The sequence below is a fragment of the Mustela nigripes genome, chromosome 12 (assembly GCF_022355385.1).
Source record: "Mustela nigripes isolate SB6536 chromosome 12, MUSNIG.SB6536, whole genome shotgun sequence".
Taxonomy (NCBI): Eukaryota; Metazoa; Chordata; class Mammalia; order Carnivora; family Mustelidae; genus Mustela; species Mustela nigripes.
The window spans coordinates 59889563-59906275 of record NC_081568.1 but is presented as its reverse complement, the minus strand read 5'-3'; the positions used below and the strand labels follow the sequence as shown (position 1 = coordinate 59906275).

General features: G+C 34.7%; 1 protein-coding gene across 3 annotated transcripts in view; it reads right to left on the bottom strand.

Moving 5' to 3' along the window:
* RANBP17 (RAN binding protein 17) overlaps positions 1-16713 on the bottom strand; it is a 315430-nt gene that overhangs the window by 235200 nt on the left and 63517 nt on the right. For all 3 annotated transcript variants that reach the window (XR_009407432.1, XM_059417349.1, XM_059417350.1), the window contains 2 exons: positions 14402-14507; positions 3369-3504 (listed from right to left, as the gene is read on the bottom strand). Coding sequence is in view for 2 of the 3 variants with exons in the window: in XM_059417349.1 (XP_059273332.1) it covers positions 3369-3504; positions 14402-14507 (242 nt within the window). In the remaining variant the exon portion in view is untranslated. The remainder of the gene's footprint in view (positions 1-3368; positions 3505-14401; positions 14508-16713) is intronic.

The window sequence follows — 16713 nt, the reverse complement described above, 5'->3', positions numbered from 1 at the left end:
AGTCAAATTGAGAGATACTAAGAAAATAAAATCTGCAAGATTAGCTGACAGACCAGATATAAAAAGTAAGAACAAAGTGGAAATTTGGGGTTCACAGTCATTCTTCCTCAAAATTGGAAAGTAGGAGGAATGGGTTTTGGGAGATTCAGACCTATTTAGATTGGAAGGCCTATTCAATATTGCAGTGAAAGATCCAAAAGGAGGCAGTACAGCAAAGTGATAAGCATCACAGGCTCTCTTATCAGGTGTTCTGGGTTCAAACCCAGATTCAACCACTTAAACACGTTAATTAACCATTTCAAACTTCAGGTTCCAAATCTGTAAAAAGGGGTGGGCAGAGTGTTAATAAAAACAACTATTCCCACAGGTCTTTGTGAGATGAAATTAGATGCCTGTCAAGTGCTATGTGAAATCTTTGACACAGACTATTTCTTCAAAAATGCCTACAGCTACTATTTATGACTCTTCTTTCTCATTTACAGCACATGTTTCTATTCTATACATCACCAGGTTCCTCAATGATTCCACCTGGGTTCCTGAAGCACTTATTATGCATATCTAAAAATTTGAGGATGCTTAGCAGTATACCTTATTTAAAATTGCCAAATAATTTTACTAAATAATTTCACTAATCTCATTTTCCAACTCAAGAACATACCCTTTATCACATGAATGTATTATGTATAAGATCTAGACCCAAATTCTATGGAATTCTACTAAATATATACATTCAAACATTATTTAGTAGAAAGCATATAAGCAATATGCCAGGCACTTGGAGGTTATAATAAAAAAGGCGGAGACAGCCCTAACCCGAATTATAGTCAATGTATGTTTTGCTAACAATTACAATGCAGTGTAATAGTGCTAAAATAGGGTGTTAGAGAACACAGAGAAAAAGGAATTCTCCCAGAATTTAAGAAGGTCATCCTAAAGGATGGAGTATCTGATGTGAAAGATAAAGTAAAAGTCAACAGAGTAAGACAGGAAGGTGGAAGTTTGATTTAAAAGAAATAATGTTCTAGGCAGAGGAAACATCTGTGAAGGCCCAGAATCGACAGAGAACACAAGCTGTTGAAGTTGAAAAAACTTCAGTACACATAAAGTATGTAGTACAAATATGGAGGACTGACACATGAAACTGCTGACATACATAGAAAAAAGACTGGGAAGAACTTTGTAAGCCATGCTTTATATGGTTCAATTAAATGAGATAATGCTTAAGAGTGTTCAGTATAGTTACTGATTAAAGAAAAGTGCACACTAAGTATTTTTTGCCTACTAGTTATCTAACACTCTCCCCTTTTTTTGCCACAGTTTGGAATGTGACAATATACTCACCAAAAAAAAAAAAAATTATTTTCCATCTGCTCTTCCTTGGTTGGTTGCCAAAAAACTAGTAGAGAACTTAAAATGTCTCAGATGGTTTGTTTCATTTGTAAAATGGGAACCATAATCCCAATTTTGAAAAAGAGAAACAAACAAAATAATACCAACTTTGCAGGATTACTGTAAGGATTAGAAGGAGTGTGAAGAGTTCCTAGAGGAGTGCCAGGGCACATATCAAGGACCCCCCAAAACTCTCTTCAAGGCTTTACAAAGGCAGATTGGCAGACAAGCCCGAGAAAGGGAAAGCAGAAAGCTCTGACTTCCCTTTAGGACTGTGCAGTAGGAACGCCTTGGAAATAAAATCACTGTAGGACTACCACTTTTTTAAAAAACAGCATTAGATGCATACACCAAAAACATTAAGTTATAATGGAAGAATCAACCCCAGTCTATGATACGCTCATTTTTTCCTAATTTGTAAGCTCTTTCAAAAAAGAAAAACCGACCTTCTATAATTCACTTTTTTTCCCGATTACCTTATAAAGATATAAATGTGTCTTTTTCTGTCACCTGTTTCTTGACATCTAAAACTCTCACATATATTTTTTCTATTTTTTTAATGTAACAACAAAATTCTGGAAAAAAATTCCTAAATCCCATTGATGTAAACAACTAGTGTCATTTTACATATATCTTTCCTAGTACTTTAAACACAATTAATATGAAGGCTTTTCTACTCCATGTTTTACTATTCTGATTTAAGACCCAGACCAAACATATATTGGATTACTAATGTTTAAAGAGTATATATATATATTTCACTTTTGTGAAAGCAAAATATCAAACTCTCTGGGTACATTTAAAATCAAACAATTTATCATAATTTGATTTATTCTCAACCTTCAAGTAACACAACTTGGATTTTAAAAGAGATACCCTATATAAATGTCATACCATGTAATTTTTGTCTGACTCTAATTTGGTCTGACTCTAATTATTTCTAGTTACTCCTTTTTCTCCCTAATGGTCTCATTCAATGGCAACTAAATTCTAAGAAAGTTTTATTGAAATGGCAATAAAATATCACAATATATTTGAAAAAGGGAAGCACCAAGCTATATCACTTTCTTAAAAAGCAAAGAAAATAAACCCAAAATAAACGAAAGGATGATATTAACAAAACCAAACAAAAATTTTTCCCACTGTTATACGACTATTATGAATGGAAAAGCATAAATGTATTGAAGGTCAGTTCAATATTAAAAGCTTATTCTAAATATTTCAAGTAAGAAATCCTTCAACATTACTAATAGAAGCTATAAATCCAAAGGAGGTAAGATTGTCCTTAGGATCTTATAGAGAAGGCTTAGAAAGAATTACTATTTCAGAAGAAAAAGAAAACCTCATAGATCTTATTCAGTGTCACAAGTACTACTAAATATCCGGTTAGGGTTCACATAAATTAGCCCTCAATAATCCCTCATTATGCCTTAAAATCAATTCATCGAAATTTGTTGATGCTAAACTTTCAATCATCATACTACGAGTGTCCTCTACATTAAGGTGATTTAACTGTGGCCTCTCACAGACAGGTCTAGCTCTCCTGATCCTCATCAGTTATCATGTAAAAATGCCGAGTAATGAGAGAAAAATATACTAGAAACCACATAAATAAGTGACCAAAAAAAGCCCAGAACTACTAAAAGAGGAAATCTTTTGTTTTATACTTTGAAATAAATATAAGGCAAAATCTTTTAAAGTGGTTAAAATAATCATAGTTCTTTAATGACTACCCACATAAAAAACATTCACTAACTCTGCCAATCAATCTTCAAAGAAAATGATAAATCTAGGCATATAATAAGCAAATTAATCTCAAGTTGTCTTCAATGCCAATTAATCAATTGATTTCAATTAATCAATTAAATTTCTTAGGTAGAAATTGCCTAAATATATCATTCAGCTTAAAGCTATTATATGTGAACATCTTTCTTCATTTTCAGTAAGAGTTTTTTAAAAAATCTCTAGTAAAAACCTACCTTTGAGGTTCTTTGAAGTTGATCGCCAACGTACGTTTTACGAAACTGATCCAAGAACCACAGAATTGCAAGCTCTATTTTCTCATTAGAACACTGAGGCAATCCGGTATCCATTAAGGATATAAGCTGAAAAACTCTTTTCATGAAGGAGAAAAAAAGACTTCAGTAAAAATTCTTCGAGAAACAACATTAAAACATTTATCATCAATGTAATGTAATATATAATCACTTAAATGTGGGGAAATACAAAAGCTTACAAAGAAAATATTTTAAAAACCATCTGAAAAAAAAAAAAAAACATCTGAAATCCTACTACTAAGAGATAACACAATTGGGTCTAAGTCCTTAATTCCTTCTAGTCTTTTTCCTAAGACATACACATACACGAACATAGAGAGAAACCTACAAGGACATACTATTATTTCATTAAAAATTTAGATATAAATGCATATGACATATACATATAAATATATTGTGCATATATATATAAGTAAATACCTATAATTATATGTAATATATAGATATAAATTAATATCTACATCTATATAAAATTTCAGTACAAGAAAAATGATATTGAATGTGTAGTTTTGTGTTTTACCTTTTCATTCAACCTTAATGTTTTTATATAATTATATATGTGGGGTCATATTATCAATGAATAATAAAAATTTTACCTGGAAGAATTTATAAGATGATCTTAATAAAATCAAGTATTTTTAATATAATTATACAACTACTATTACCAGATAATCACAAAGTAACTGAAGGTTAAGTCAAATTTCCTAGAGAAAAAATTTAACTCAATATAATAAAAAGCTTAGTCTAGAGTTTTTGAAAAAAGAAATCCTTGTATTGCCTATTTTCATTAAAAATTTCCAATGGATGGCTGCCAAGTCTCTGACGTTAACAAAACCAGCTTATAATAATCATCTTTCTCAAGGACCAAGAAGTGGAGGTTACTGAGGACCAGCACTTTTTTCTTCTTTTTCTAACTGCACAAAGACAGCTATGTCTAGTCCTGACCTGCATGCTTCCTTTCACGTATGCACACAGGAACATATACACATGCTATTAATAGCTCCTGTGTCCTTCCAGAGATTTTGTTAAATGTATATATAGACAAATATGACTGTATGTTCTCCTCCCAACTCCTTTAAACATATGGAACATACTATTATTCTTACGGTTCCAACCCTAGCTTTTTCCATTTATCTTAGAGATCTTTACAATATCAGACATCAAGAGTTTCCTCATTCTCTCTTGCAACTGTTTATACATCATTTCACACATGTATATTAAAACATACACTTCTAAAAGTAAAACTACTAGTTTAAAGAATATAAATTTTTAAAATGTTGATCCTTTTAATAAATTGTTCTCCATAGAAATTGAAACAATTTATATTCCTATCTCCAGTCTGTAAGTGTCTATATACAGTCAGATAGTTCAGATGACATGACACTCTAAAATATGCACTGAAATCTGAAAAATGGCATCTCAGTGTAATTTTATTTTATATTTCTCTCCCGTATGTGAGGTTAAAATTTTTCTATGTTTTTAAGCCATGTGTATGTCCTTGCTTGTGACCTATTTGTCCATATTCTTTGCCAATTCTTCCTACTGGGCTGTCACTTTATTTTTTATTTCTATGAATTCTTTATATATTAGAAAACTGAGTTCTTTGTCTTTGATTCAGCTATAAAATTTTTTCTCAGTGTTGTCTCTTGACTTTATGATGTTGTTGGTTTTTTTAAAGATTTTATTTATTTATTCAACAGAGAGATCACAAGTAGGCAGAGAGACAGGCAGAGAGGAGGAAGCAGGCTCCTCGCTGAGCAGAGAGCTTGATGTGGGGCTGGATCCCAGGACCCTGAGATCATGACCTGAGCCAAAGGCAGAGGCTTAATCCACTGTGCTACCCAGGCGCCCCTGATTATGGTGTTTTTAATGCTGTGGAGAAGTTTTTGCTATACGAAATTTTCATTCATTTTTTTAAAGATTTATTTGTTTATTTAGAGAGAATGCATGAGTTGGGGGGGCTGGCAGAGGGAAAAAATCTTCAAGCAGACTCCACACTAAGTACAAAGCCAGACTTGGGGCTCGAAGCCACCCCCCATGAGATTATGACCTTAATCAAAACCAAGAGTTCAACACTTAACCAAATGAGCCACCCATACTCCTTTCAACAAATTTTTACTTATTTAATTTTTGAAAATTTAATTTATTTATTTGTCAAAAAGACAGAGCACAAACAGGGGGAGCAACAGGTAGAGCAGACAGAGGGAGAAGCAGGCTCCCCACAGAGCAAGGAGGCCAATGTAGGACTTGATCCCAGGACTCTGAGATCATGACCTGAGCAGAAGGCAGGCAGATGCTCAACTGACTGAGCCACCCAGGCGTCCCTTCATCAATTTTTTAAATGGATTTTGCATACTAACAAGGTCTTCACTAAATCTGAGGGGGTTTGTTTTGTTTTGTTTTTACATTTACCTCCCTCACATATTTGAGCTTATCTTGTACACATTTTGTGAGATACGGATCAACATTTTTTACCATTTTCCCCATTTTAGCCAGGTGCTTCAACGTCATTTCCTTCTTATATAATCTATCTTTTGCTCACCATTTCAACTATATCCCTTATCATATACCCTCAGTTCATTTATGTATTCATGTTCCTTTAGCAGACCTTACATTGTATTCCAGTGATCAGTCTCAATAAATATACCTTGATCAATGTTTTTCAAATTATTTAGTATTTTTCCAAAACATTATTTTTAATGGATGTAAATTAAAGACTATCTCAAACTCTGAGCATCTCATTTTGAATGTAAGTTCATATTTCAAGGAAATACAACTATTGCCCTCTTCCCTACTTCCAAAGAATTCTACAGATTGTCTAGGTTATAACATATAAACTTCTCTTAAAAAAGTTGGGACTTATGGGGCGCCTGGGTGGCTGAGTCAATTAAGCATCTAACTCTTGGTTTTGGCTCAGGTCCAATCTTGGGATTGAGCCCTGAGTCAGGCTGTGCACTCAGAGGGAGATCTACTTATCCCTCTCCTTCCTCCTCTGCTCTTCCTTGCACTCTCTCTCTCTCTCTCAAATAAATAAATAATCTTTAATAATGGAGAAAAAAAAGAAAAAAAGGTTGGGATCTGTTGCCAAAGTATTATGAAATAACATGTTGAAAACCATTTTATGGCTATGATTTCCTATATTTATATTATTTAAAAGTAACATTCATTTGCCACGTATCCTTAATACATTAAAATTTATGAAGGGAAATTGACTGATGAACAAATTTAAGAATTAGATTACTGTAGCCAAGTTGCTGGGATGTTTTTGTTTTTTGTTTTTTGTTTTCCCCTAAGAAGATATGTCTGTTCTGTAATTTTGAGAGTGACAAAGCTGACTTTTAGTCTGGATATTTCTGAATTAGCAGATTGCTGGAGTAATTTTTAGTTAAATAAATAGATATACGCATCAAACTATGCCTAGATCCAGGTGATTTTTCACATGACTTGAACAGGTATATCTTTTTTTTTTTTCTAATTATTCACGGAGTTGGACTTTCCTTTTCCTACTCTAGCACTTTGTGGATTCTACGTACTCGCTCCTTTAATTTTTTTTTTCCTTTTTTATAGCATACATTCCAAAATCATAGGAAGATGTGAAACCAGAAGACACTTTGTTGGGATGCCTTTACAACTCAAGTTGAGCTGGTGATTTGCATTTGCCTAAGAGGAAATGCCATCCCAGCAGGAAAGCAGGAAAGAATTCCCAGCAGGGTACAGTATGCATTTGTCAAAGATCTTTTGGTAGTTGCACAGGAAGTTCAGTTGCCAAAGTCTAACATCCAAGTAATCATGGCTTAAACAATATGGATATTTATTTCTTTCTCAGGCAAATATCCAAGACAGTGCTCCTGGACAAGCTAGTGCTTCCCACTGAATCAGAGACTAGGGTGCCTTTTGTCTTGTTGTTAACTTGCCTCCATTCAAACAATCACTCTCTGGTGGACAATGGCTACTTCAGCTCCACCCATTATGTCCACTCGTCTTGCATATAGCACATCTGTTCACATTTGTCTGCCTAGAATACAATCACTTAACCACACCTAGCTGCAAGAGAGTCTAGTAAATCCAGACTTTATTCAGGTGGCCACATGCCTGGCAAAATAATGAGGTACTCTACTACTTCAGAAGAAGGGAAGAAGAGACACTGCAGCTAGTAGTCTCTGCCATGGTGCCCGTCAAAGATTTGCGGCCACCCTGAAAAGTAATTAAGGCCAGAGCTTGTATTGCATATATTATATATTCACTTTCAGCTACCATTCATTGCCCTACATTTATTTTTCTCTTTATGTTAAATTATTTTTGGTAAAGAGCACGGAGGGAATAAAAAAGACAAATATAACATTAAATCATTTTGGTCCAATATAAGCACACCATTTCAAATTCAAAGAAGTGAATTTTGGGTACTCGGTTGTTTATACTCCCCTACCTATCCAAATAAATAAGTATTCATTCAGTCAATGAATATCTGAAGGCCTACTAATGGCAGGTGTGCATTGCAAGTCCAGAGTATAACAGTGAACAAAATATAGACATTCCTAGTCCTCCAGATAGCTAGAGTCTGTACAGCAAAAGACATAAAATAAAACAAGCAATTAAAATAAAGAATGACAAGTGCTATAATAAACAAAGAAATCAGTAAAGAATTCATAATATTCTAGGATAGAACAGGGCAAATAAAGAGTTTGTCCAGAGAAAGGGGAAAGCCTGTGTAAAAAAGGGAAGAAAATGCATGGCTCATTTAAGAGCTGAAAAAAGTGAAATGTGGCTATAAAACAACCAACATCAGAAAATGAGGCTAATGAGACATGCGGGAGCCAGATCATGAAGAACCCGATGAGCCACGTTGATTTTAAACCCAATAGCAATGGAAAGCATTGCAGAGTGTGAGCAAAGCACTGACATAATGAGATCTGTACTTCAGAAAGCCAGGAAGGAAGCAAGGCATCCATATAAAACCGTAGCATGAACCCAAGTGAAAGACGGTAAGAGCTAAAATGGCAGGGGAGACAGAAACAACTGGACTACCTGGCCTAACTAGAAGGTGGAAATGAGAGGATTTGGAAATGAAGGCTACACGGATGTTAGAGAGAGGAAAAAGGAAAAGATAAGGATAACTCCTGGGATGCAGGCTTAGACAACTGAGTGGATGGTGACGAGACAGAGAAGAGAGTCAGGACTGGGAGGAAAGGGAAGAGAGGAGTTTAATTTTAGCCACTGAACTGAAGACACAGGTGGAACACAACTTGCAAGTGAAACAGTTCAACATAATTTGGAATTCAGAAGACAAGAATTACTAAAACAACAGACAATCACTGAGCAATGCTGAAGGCTCAGCTGGGGTAAAAAATGGTTTCTTCATTGACAAATGGTACCTATATACAGTGGTGTACAATTTCTTTTATTATCACTCAGCAAATCAGAGAAAACTCTGAATTCCTTTAAGGTTAAGGTTTTGTCAGGCAAATGAGATAAAAATACAGCAGTGAACAAAGCAGATAAAACTTATTCCTGCCCTTACTCTACTGGAATGAACAAATTAACATCAAGAGGTAATAAGTATTATGAAAAAATAAACTGGGAAAAGGATGTTATTTTGGATTGGGAAGTCAGGGCAGGAAGAGACAGCTGGGCACACCCCTGACTGAAGTGAAGGAGTTCTGTATAAATATCTAGAGGAAAGCATTCCTAGCAGAAGTGCAGAGGTCCTAAAGTGAGAACATACTTGGTAACGCTCAAAGAAGAGCAAGGAGGCCAGTGTGGTTGAGCTGTATGAGAAGGGGTAGGAAATGAAGTCAGGTAGCACAGGACGCGCAGGGAGCTCTGAGCCATGACAACGACGCTGGCTCTGAGCCATGACAAGGACCCTGGCACTTGTTTCAAATGTGACAGGAAACCACTGGAAACTTATGGATAGAGAAAAATAGAATAACATGATTTCATGGGAAAGAAACTGAAGTCATCCACAGGAAAGCAGAGTCTGGGGAAGAGAGCAAAACTCTGAGCTAGCTGCCAAAGGTTTCAATGAATGCTGCAAGGATAACGGGGAGATGAACAGGTCAGAGAAACAAGGAGAGATGGAGGGTGGCATAACTGAGAGAAATAAGCCTCTAACAGAAGCAGCCGCTCTACTGGCACGAGCAAACTGAGAGGATACAGGATGAATAAAACAAAATCTCTGGGTAAATTCTCAAGAGGTTTACATTCTAGTAATGATGAATGAAACCGGAAGGACTATAAAATTATCTTTACTTAATTGGAATTGCATGGTCTGAGCACAATTTGCTAAGTTAAAGAAGCATATTTAAATATTTTAAAGTAACATGTTTTAATTAAAATGATCACAATATAGGGAGCTTTTATGAATATTAACCTTTTCTTGATAAAATAGCATGCAGGTTTTTGGCAGAAGCTTCACGATCTTCCAATTGGTAGCGCTCTCCCAGGAGTTAGAAAGGTATCATATAACAACACATAGAAGGCAACAGTATTCAGTTACTTGGAACTTCTTCATAGGAAATTGATATTTTAAAATTCTACATAAAACATCATTCTTATTGGGGCGCCTGGGTGGCTCAGTGGGTTAAAGCCTCTGCCTTCACCTCAGGTCATGATCCCAGGGTCCTGGGATGGAGCCCCACATCGGGAACTCTGCTCAGCAGGGAGCCTGCTTCCTCCTCTTTCCTTCTGCCTGCCTCTCTGCCTACCTATGATCTCTGTCTGTCAGATAAATAAATAAAATCTGTCAAATAAATAAATAAAATCATTCTTATTCAATCTAAAATCTCAGTATTTTAAAACACATATTTATGTTTTTTCTATGCCCCACGTTGAATCTGCTTACTCCTGTTTACATACACACCAACCTATTCACTACCTCTCATCCCACCCCTGGCCTCAACTACTTGCCTTGTAGCTCCAGTAAAAATGTACATACTTCTGCAGTTGTAAATCCTCACCCAGGGGAGAAGAGAGGTCTATGACAGCTTCAGCCCTACCTCCCAATTCAGTAGGACCAACAGAAGCTCTAGCTTCCCCAATGGCACCTCAAAGAGGCCAGGCAATGCAGTTATGAAGTATGAAAAAGTTAAAACACCCCAGGAGTAGACTTTAATATGAAATGGAACACAGAAATAAGGAAACGAATAAGAAATGGGACATAGAAATAAGCAAACAGAAAAATGGCTTGCCCCTATTCCCCTGTCTTCCTGCTACCACCATGGGCTGTTTTCAAGCACAGTGGTTCCATGTGGCCTCTAGGGAAAACTCCTATAATAATGAGCAACCAGGTGTGTAATATACTACCTTATATACTTGAATCTCATTATTCATGGTGGTTATATTCTATTAAAGACATTAAGCAAAGTGAGTTAATGAATACTGAGCCACTGCATTCCCAGAGGAGACACAGGGTTATGGTGCCTGTGGAACTCTGGCTACAATGTTTTCATCAGTCAATCAACACATAACTTTATGTGTGTTTCTCTTTAAAGACATCTTACTTAATATATTGTTGATTCACTAACACTGAACTCTTGGCCAACAACACAATAATTTGTGCCTGAACAAGGCTTACCTAACATATATATTTTCTCTGTAAGGTACTTCACAGTTTTTTTTGTGTGTGTGTGCCTAGGAACTCTATAGAACTGTATCAGGGACCAGTGTAAAAAGCAAAACCACCAATAAAAAGCACAAAAATGTGAGATAAAGGGCATTAAACAGACAACGAAAAGGACACTTATTTACAGCATGAGAGTTTGAAACAAGAAGGTACAGACAGCATCCGTTCAGCCTCACCCAGGAAAGTGGGTTTCAGGCAACTCAAATTTTTCATCACCAAGCACATATCCAAAAATGACTGCAGTAGCACCATGAGTAAATAAATTCTAGCAAGTACACAATTTGCAAAAATGAAATATGTGAGTTGAGAGCACGGACTATATTTGTCTTCTCTTACTCTCTTACTCTTCCTGTTCCTTCCTTGAAAATGCCCCATTCTCCCCGTCAATAAAGCCTTAGACCACAGAATTCACCTAACACTTTGTTTTTCTAGGCAATGGCTAAAACACAAATCAAATCGTATTTAAAGTTAAATGTGTTTGTTGCTTCAAGAAAAAATTAAAATTTTGAACTTGGCAAATATACACCTGCTTTTGTTTATTTTCTTAGCAAATATACACCTGCTTTTGTTTATTTCCTGTTATATATTTCTCAGGAAAATAATGCCAGTGGGTATTTCTCTACTTGATGATGAAAACTTAAAAATCAAACTAATTACAGCAAAAAGTATACTTACTTTTCACTTTACTAATTATGTAATATTAAAAGATGGCACAGAAGCAAATTATCCACTGTTTAAAATTAACCAAAACATCCTAATACCCTCTTCATATTTTAAAGTTATTTGATATTAGAAATAAATCTTAGGAAAGCTAAAAATATTTATGCTCCATTCAGACTCAAGTTTCACTAAAGCAAGTGCTAGTTTAAAGGTTAAAAAGAGTAAGGAATGAAGAGAAAAATTTCTATTCAGAATGGTAACAAATTTATTAAATACTCAGGGATATATTTAGAAATAGTAAGGAAGGAAAATGCCAGAACTAGGTCTAATAATTTTAAGGACCTTGGTAGGGTGATAGTGGTGTATATTGGGTGGTGGCAAAATTTGGGTGGCATACATGTGGTCAAAAGCAATGGAGGGCAGCTGGGTTGCTCAGTTGGTTAAGCGACTGCCTTTGGCTCAGGTCATGATCCTGGAGTCCTGGGATCGAGTCCCGCATCAGGCTCCCAGCTCCATGGGGAGTCTGCTTCTCCCTCTGACCACCCCTCTCATGCTCTCTCTCACTCTGTATCTCTCTCTCTCTCTCAAAAAAATAAAATCTTTAAAAAAAAAAAAAAAGCAATGGATAGTCAGTTACCCAATACAAGCTTTGTTTTTGATCATGGACAGGTTTTTCACTTCATGACCATAGCCTCAATAATGAATTATTTCCATTATATTCTATTCTACAAGGAGGAAAACAGACTTCTAAGATGAATGGAAAAGAATGAAAGGCTTAAAAAAGACCTAAGAATTTTGTGTAAAGATAGAAGTAGCATTTCAAGTCTGTAAAGGGTAGGGCTCGCATTAATTGGTTAATACTATGAGAACTTCGGGAAAAGTATATAAAACAAATGTCAAGTACTAAAAATTAAGTATAAAAAGCTGAAACCATAAAACAACTAGGAGAAAATCTAGGTGAAAATTTTTAGTATCTGGGTGTGGAACAACCTTCTAAGTTTGAAGAAAGGGGAAAATATGAGGGGAAAAATTCACAGATCTCAATATATAAATATTTAAATCCATTACAAGAGAAATTTCTTTTTTTAATTTTTTATTTTTTTTATTAATATAATGTATTATTAGCCCTAGGGGTACAGATCTGTGACAAGAGAAATTTCTGAAACAAACTAAAAACATGGAGAAGACATTTTCAAAATGAATACTAAATATTAAGATCTTTGAAAATACACTGAGATCTTATAGATAAATGAGGAAAGATAATCACAAAACAAAAGCCGCTAAATGATACAATCTACATATGTTTAAAAACCACAAAAAGAAAATACGATTGCGAAGAATAGGGATGGAAAAGAATGTTTGAAACCACTTGTAACCAAAGCAACAGAAATCAAAACAAGACATTTGTTATCTATAAACTGGCAGGGAAAAGAATTCTATTATCTAGCTTCAGCTAGCTTCTAGCTTCAACTGCAGAAAAAAACGGTCTCAGAGCCTTTGAGTTCAGAAAATAAACTGGTACAACTCTTCCAGAAGGTCTTTTGGTAATAAGTACTAAAAAACTCTTTAAAATGCTGCAGACCATTCAACCAACTATGTAGCCTTTAGGAATTAACTCTAATGAAATTATTTTGACCTATATAAAGATATAACTAAAAGAATATTCACCTCAAAGCAGTTTACAATATAGAAAAATTGAGAAACAACCCGAAATTCCAAAAACTGGGATATATTTAAATTATAGTACAGCTTAGAATATTTAATGTCTAGGTATAATGTTCACAATATTATGCTTGATTTTTTTAAAAAAAGAAGTGTTTGGGGGCGGCGGTATTTGGTAATATAGTGCTTATTATTTGCCAGGCATTGTTCTAAGCATCTTAAAAATATTAACTTATTTAACCCTTATAATAGCCCAAAATGAATTAGGCATTATTATCTCCATTTTAGTTTAGTAATATAGTTGAATATAATTTTTGTTCAAAAAATGTTAAAAAAGACACATATAATGTACATACACCTTCAAGCATTAATTAAAGACATGAAGGTATTAAGCAAAATGACAGAAATAGTTATCTCCAAAATAATATATGAACTTTTCTTTTTATTTCAAATAGTTAAGTGTTCAATTAAAACATGTATTACCTTCTTATAAAGAAAAATGATATTACAAATAAATTAAAATATTAAGAAAACCAACTCACATGTATTATTCATAGGTAGGAATTTTCCTCAGTGTTAAGGCAAGTAATTCATTGCTTCTTACTAAGACTATGGTCATGAGGTAAAAATTCTAGCCAACAATCATCAACAAAGCTTGTATTGGGTAACTGGCTATCCACTGCTTTTTGACCAGATGTATGTCACCCTAATTTTGCCACCACCCAATACAAAGCAATTCTGCCTGCTTTATCAGGTCCTAAGAAATAAAAAGCAACTTAAATCTTCATCACACTATTTGAATACAAGTTTAAAATATATTTGACTACAACACTTACCAGAGATTTGACTTCTACAAATCAGTTAACCTCTAACCTTGGTTTTCTCACCAATAAGAAAAAAATAATACTTTCTTCAAAAGGCCAGATAGAAAATGTTTTAGCTCATAACACCAGTTTGATAACTACATTTCTTCACTATGTAAATTTCTGTAAATTTTATGGCCATTACTTACCGGCAGGATAATTCTCCATCCATAGCATCATGTTCATCTGTACTGGTATATGTTAACCTCCCTCCAACAACTGTCCCAACTAAGTACACCAACCATGCAAGACGTCCTAATATAGAACAAGAAAAAAAAATGTTTAGGAAGTATTAATAGAAACAATGCTTATTTTGCAGAAAATTCTAAAATTGGCAAAAACGACCTATTCTTCCAAACAAGTGGTAAACTGTGAACTCAGCCCCTGAAAGAGAGTGGATGTTAGGAAGGCAGTTTAAACATAAAAATGATGCCTGGGTGGCTCAGTGAGTTAAAGCCTCTGCCTTCGCTCAGGTCATGATCCCAGATCCTGGGATTGAGCCCCACTTCGGGCTCTCTACTCAGCATGGAGCCTGCTTCCTCCTATCTCTCTGCCTGCCTCTCTGCCTATTTATGATCTCTGTCTTGTAAATCTTTAAGAAAAAAAAAAAAATGACAGACTTTAGAGCCAGAAAAAAACTATTCAAATCCTAGCTCAAACAACATATTACATGATCTTGCCTAAGTGACTTACCTCTTTACATCTTAGAGTTTTCATTTGAAAAATAGAGAAAATAAGATCTACTGTGAAGACTTCAGATTAAAATTAAATTTGGTAACAAAACACCAAACGTAATGTCTAGATCCAGGCCTTAATTGGTTGAGTACTAATATGATACAATGAGCAGCATCTTTTCTGAATGGTCAGTGTCATGATCACACCAGTCTGATCACTTTTAATATTATTTCCACTTAAATCATAATAGATGGTAATAAATTTATTGCCTTTGTATTTTATGCATAACTTCTTAAAATCCAAGACCATCACCATTCAAATAACATAGTCTGATGACCAAATCAACTTTACAGACAATATTAGCAAGGGATTAAATAACTTTACAATAGTGGTACACATGGAATGTACAGTTTTCAAAAATTTTATTTTGGGGCAGCAAAAAGTGAGTGGCTCAGAAATGGAGTTATTTACTGAGTGATTTCTGTTTAAACATGTTATTTTACATCTCTAGACTCATTGATCTATGTATCAGATTCTCCAAAATTTTTGAGACCTTTATGAATAATTAACATACCAATTATCTTGTTAAAAAGAAATTTTGTGCTATTCTTAGAGACTGATTTTTCAAAGATGACCAGCTTATTTTGTAATACCAAAATCAATTACATTTCTGTATTGAGAAAACTTCTCAAGTGAACTAAAGTATTTTTCACAAGGTATTGATTGGAACAGTCATAAAAGAGGCTGTCCGTGCTTCTTGGAAGACTTGGAAGACTTAGACAAATACCTCCAGAAAAAGACCACATTCTTCCTATATTCCTGTGAATACTAGCAATCATTACAACTTATCAACTCCCTCTGACTTTTAGAGAGGCATCAGCCTATTGAGGTAACAAACTTCCTATAAGTTAGAAACACAACTTGGCAAGTATCCATATCCCCTATTCTATCATAAAACAAATGAATAAATCAGAACAGACCAACTATGCAATCTTGGACATTAACAATGTGAAACAGATTCAATAGGAGAACAAAAACACTAATTTGATCGAGTAATAATAGAATTCATAAAACAAACTCATGCTTCAAGATCCATATAATTATAAAAAGAAAAGTAACAGAACAAAAAGCCCAATGTAGAAAACTGAAGGTGTTAAGAAATTTACCTATATATCTCAAAATTGTTTTGTGATTAATATAAAAGTCTATTAAGAACATACACTATCCCCTGATGACCCTACTTCCTCTGTAGGTCCTCTCAAGGGATTTCTCTTCCACACCTCTTTATCTCAGGCTTCCAACATGGAGGTAGGTCTTTTTGATGTTCCTTATTTCCACTTCTAAATACTCCCTCTCCATCATAAAAGCACTCAGCTTTACATTATGTCATCAAATTATACTACTTTTCCTGTTGCAATAATCTACTCTCCTTCGGGTTATTTTCCCTTATTTTCTGAAGATGTTAGTTCCAGGCTTGCCATCACCCTTTCCAATAGTATTTCTATCATAATCAGCAGTAATTTCAATATGTACAAAGATGAATCTGCCAACTTCAACAATCCTTTGTTCTACTGGGACTCTCCAACACATGAACCAATCACTTTCTTTTTTTAACAATTTTACTGAAATATAATTCACTTGCCATACAATCCACACACTTACAGTATACGACTCAATGTTTTTTAAATAAATCCACAGGACTGTACAACCACCACCAAGACCTAATTTTAGAACATTTCAATCTATCCCCAAAGAAATTCCACCCCATACCCCTTAACCCCACCCC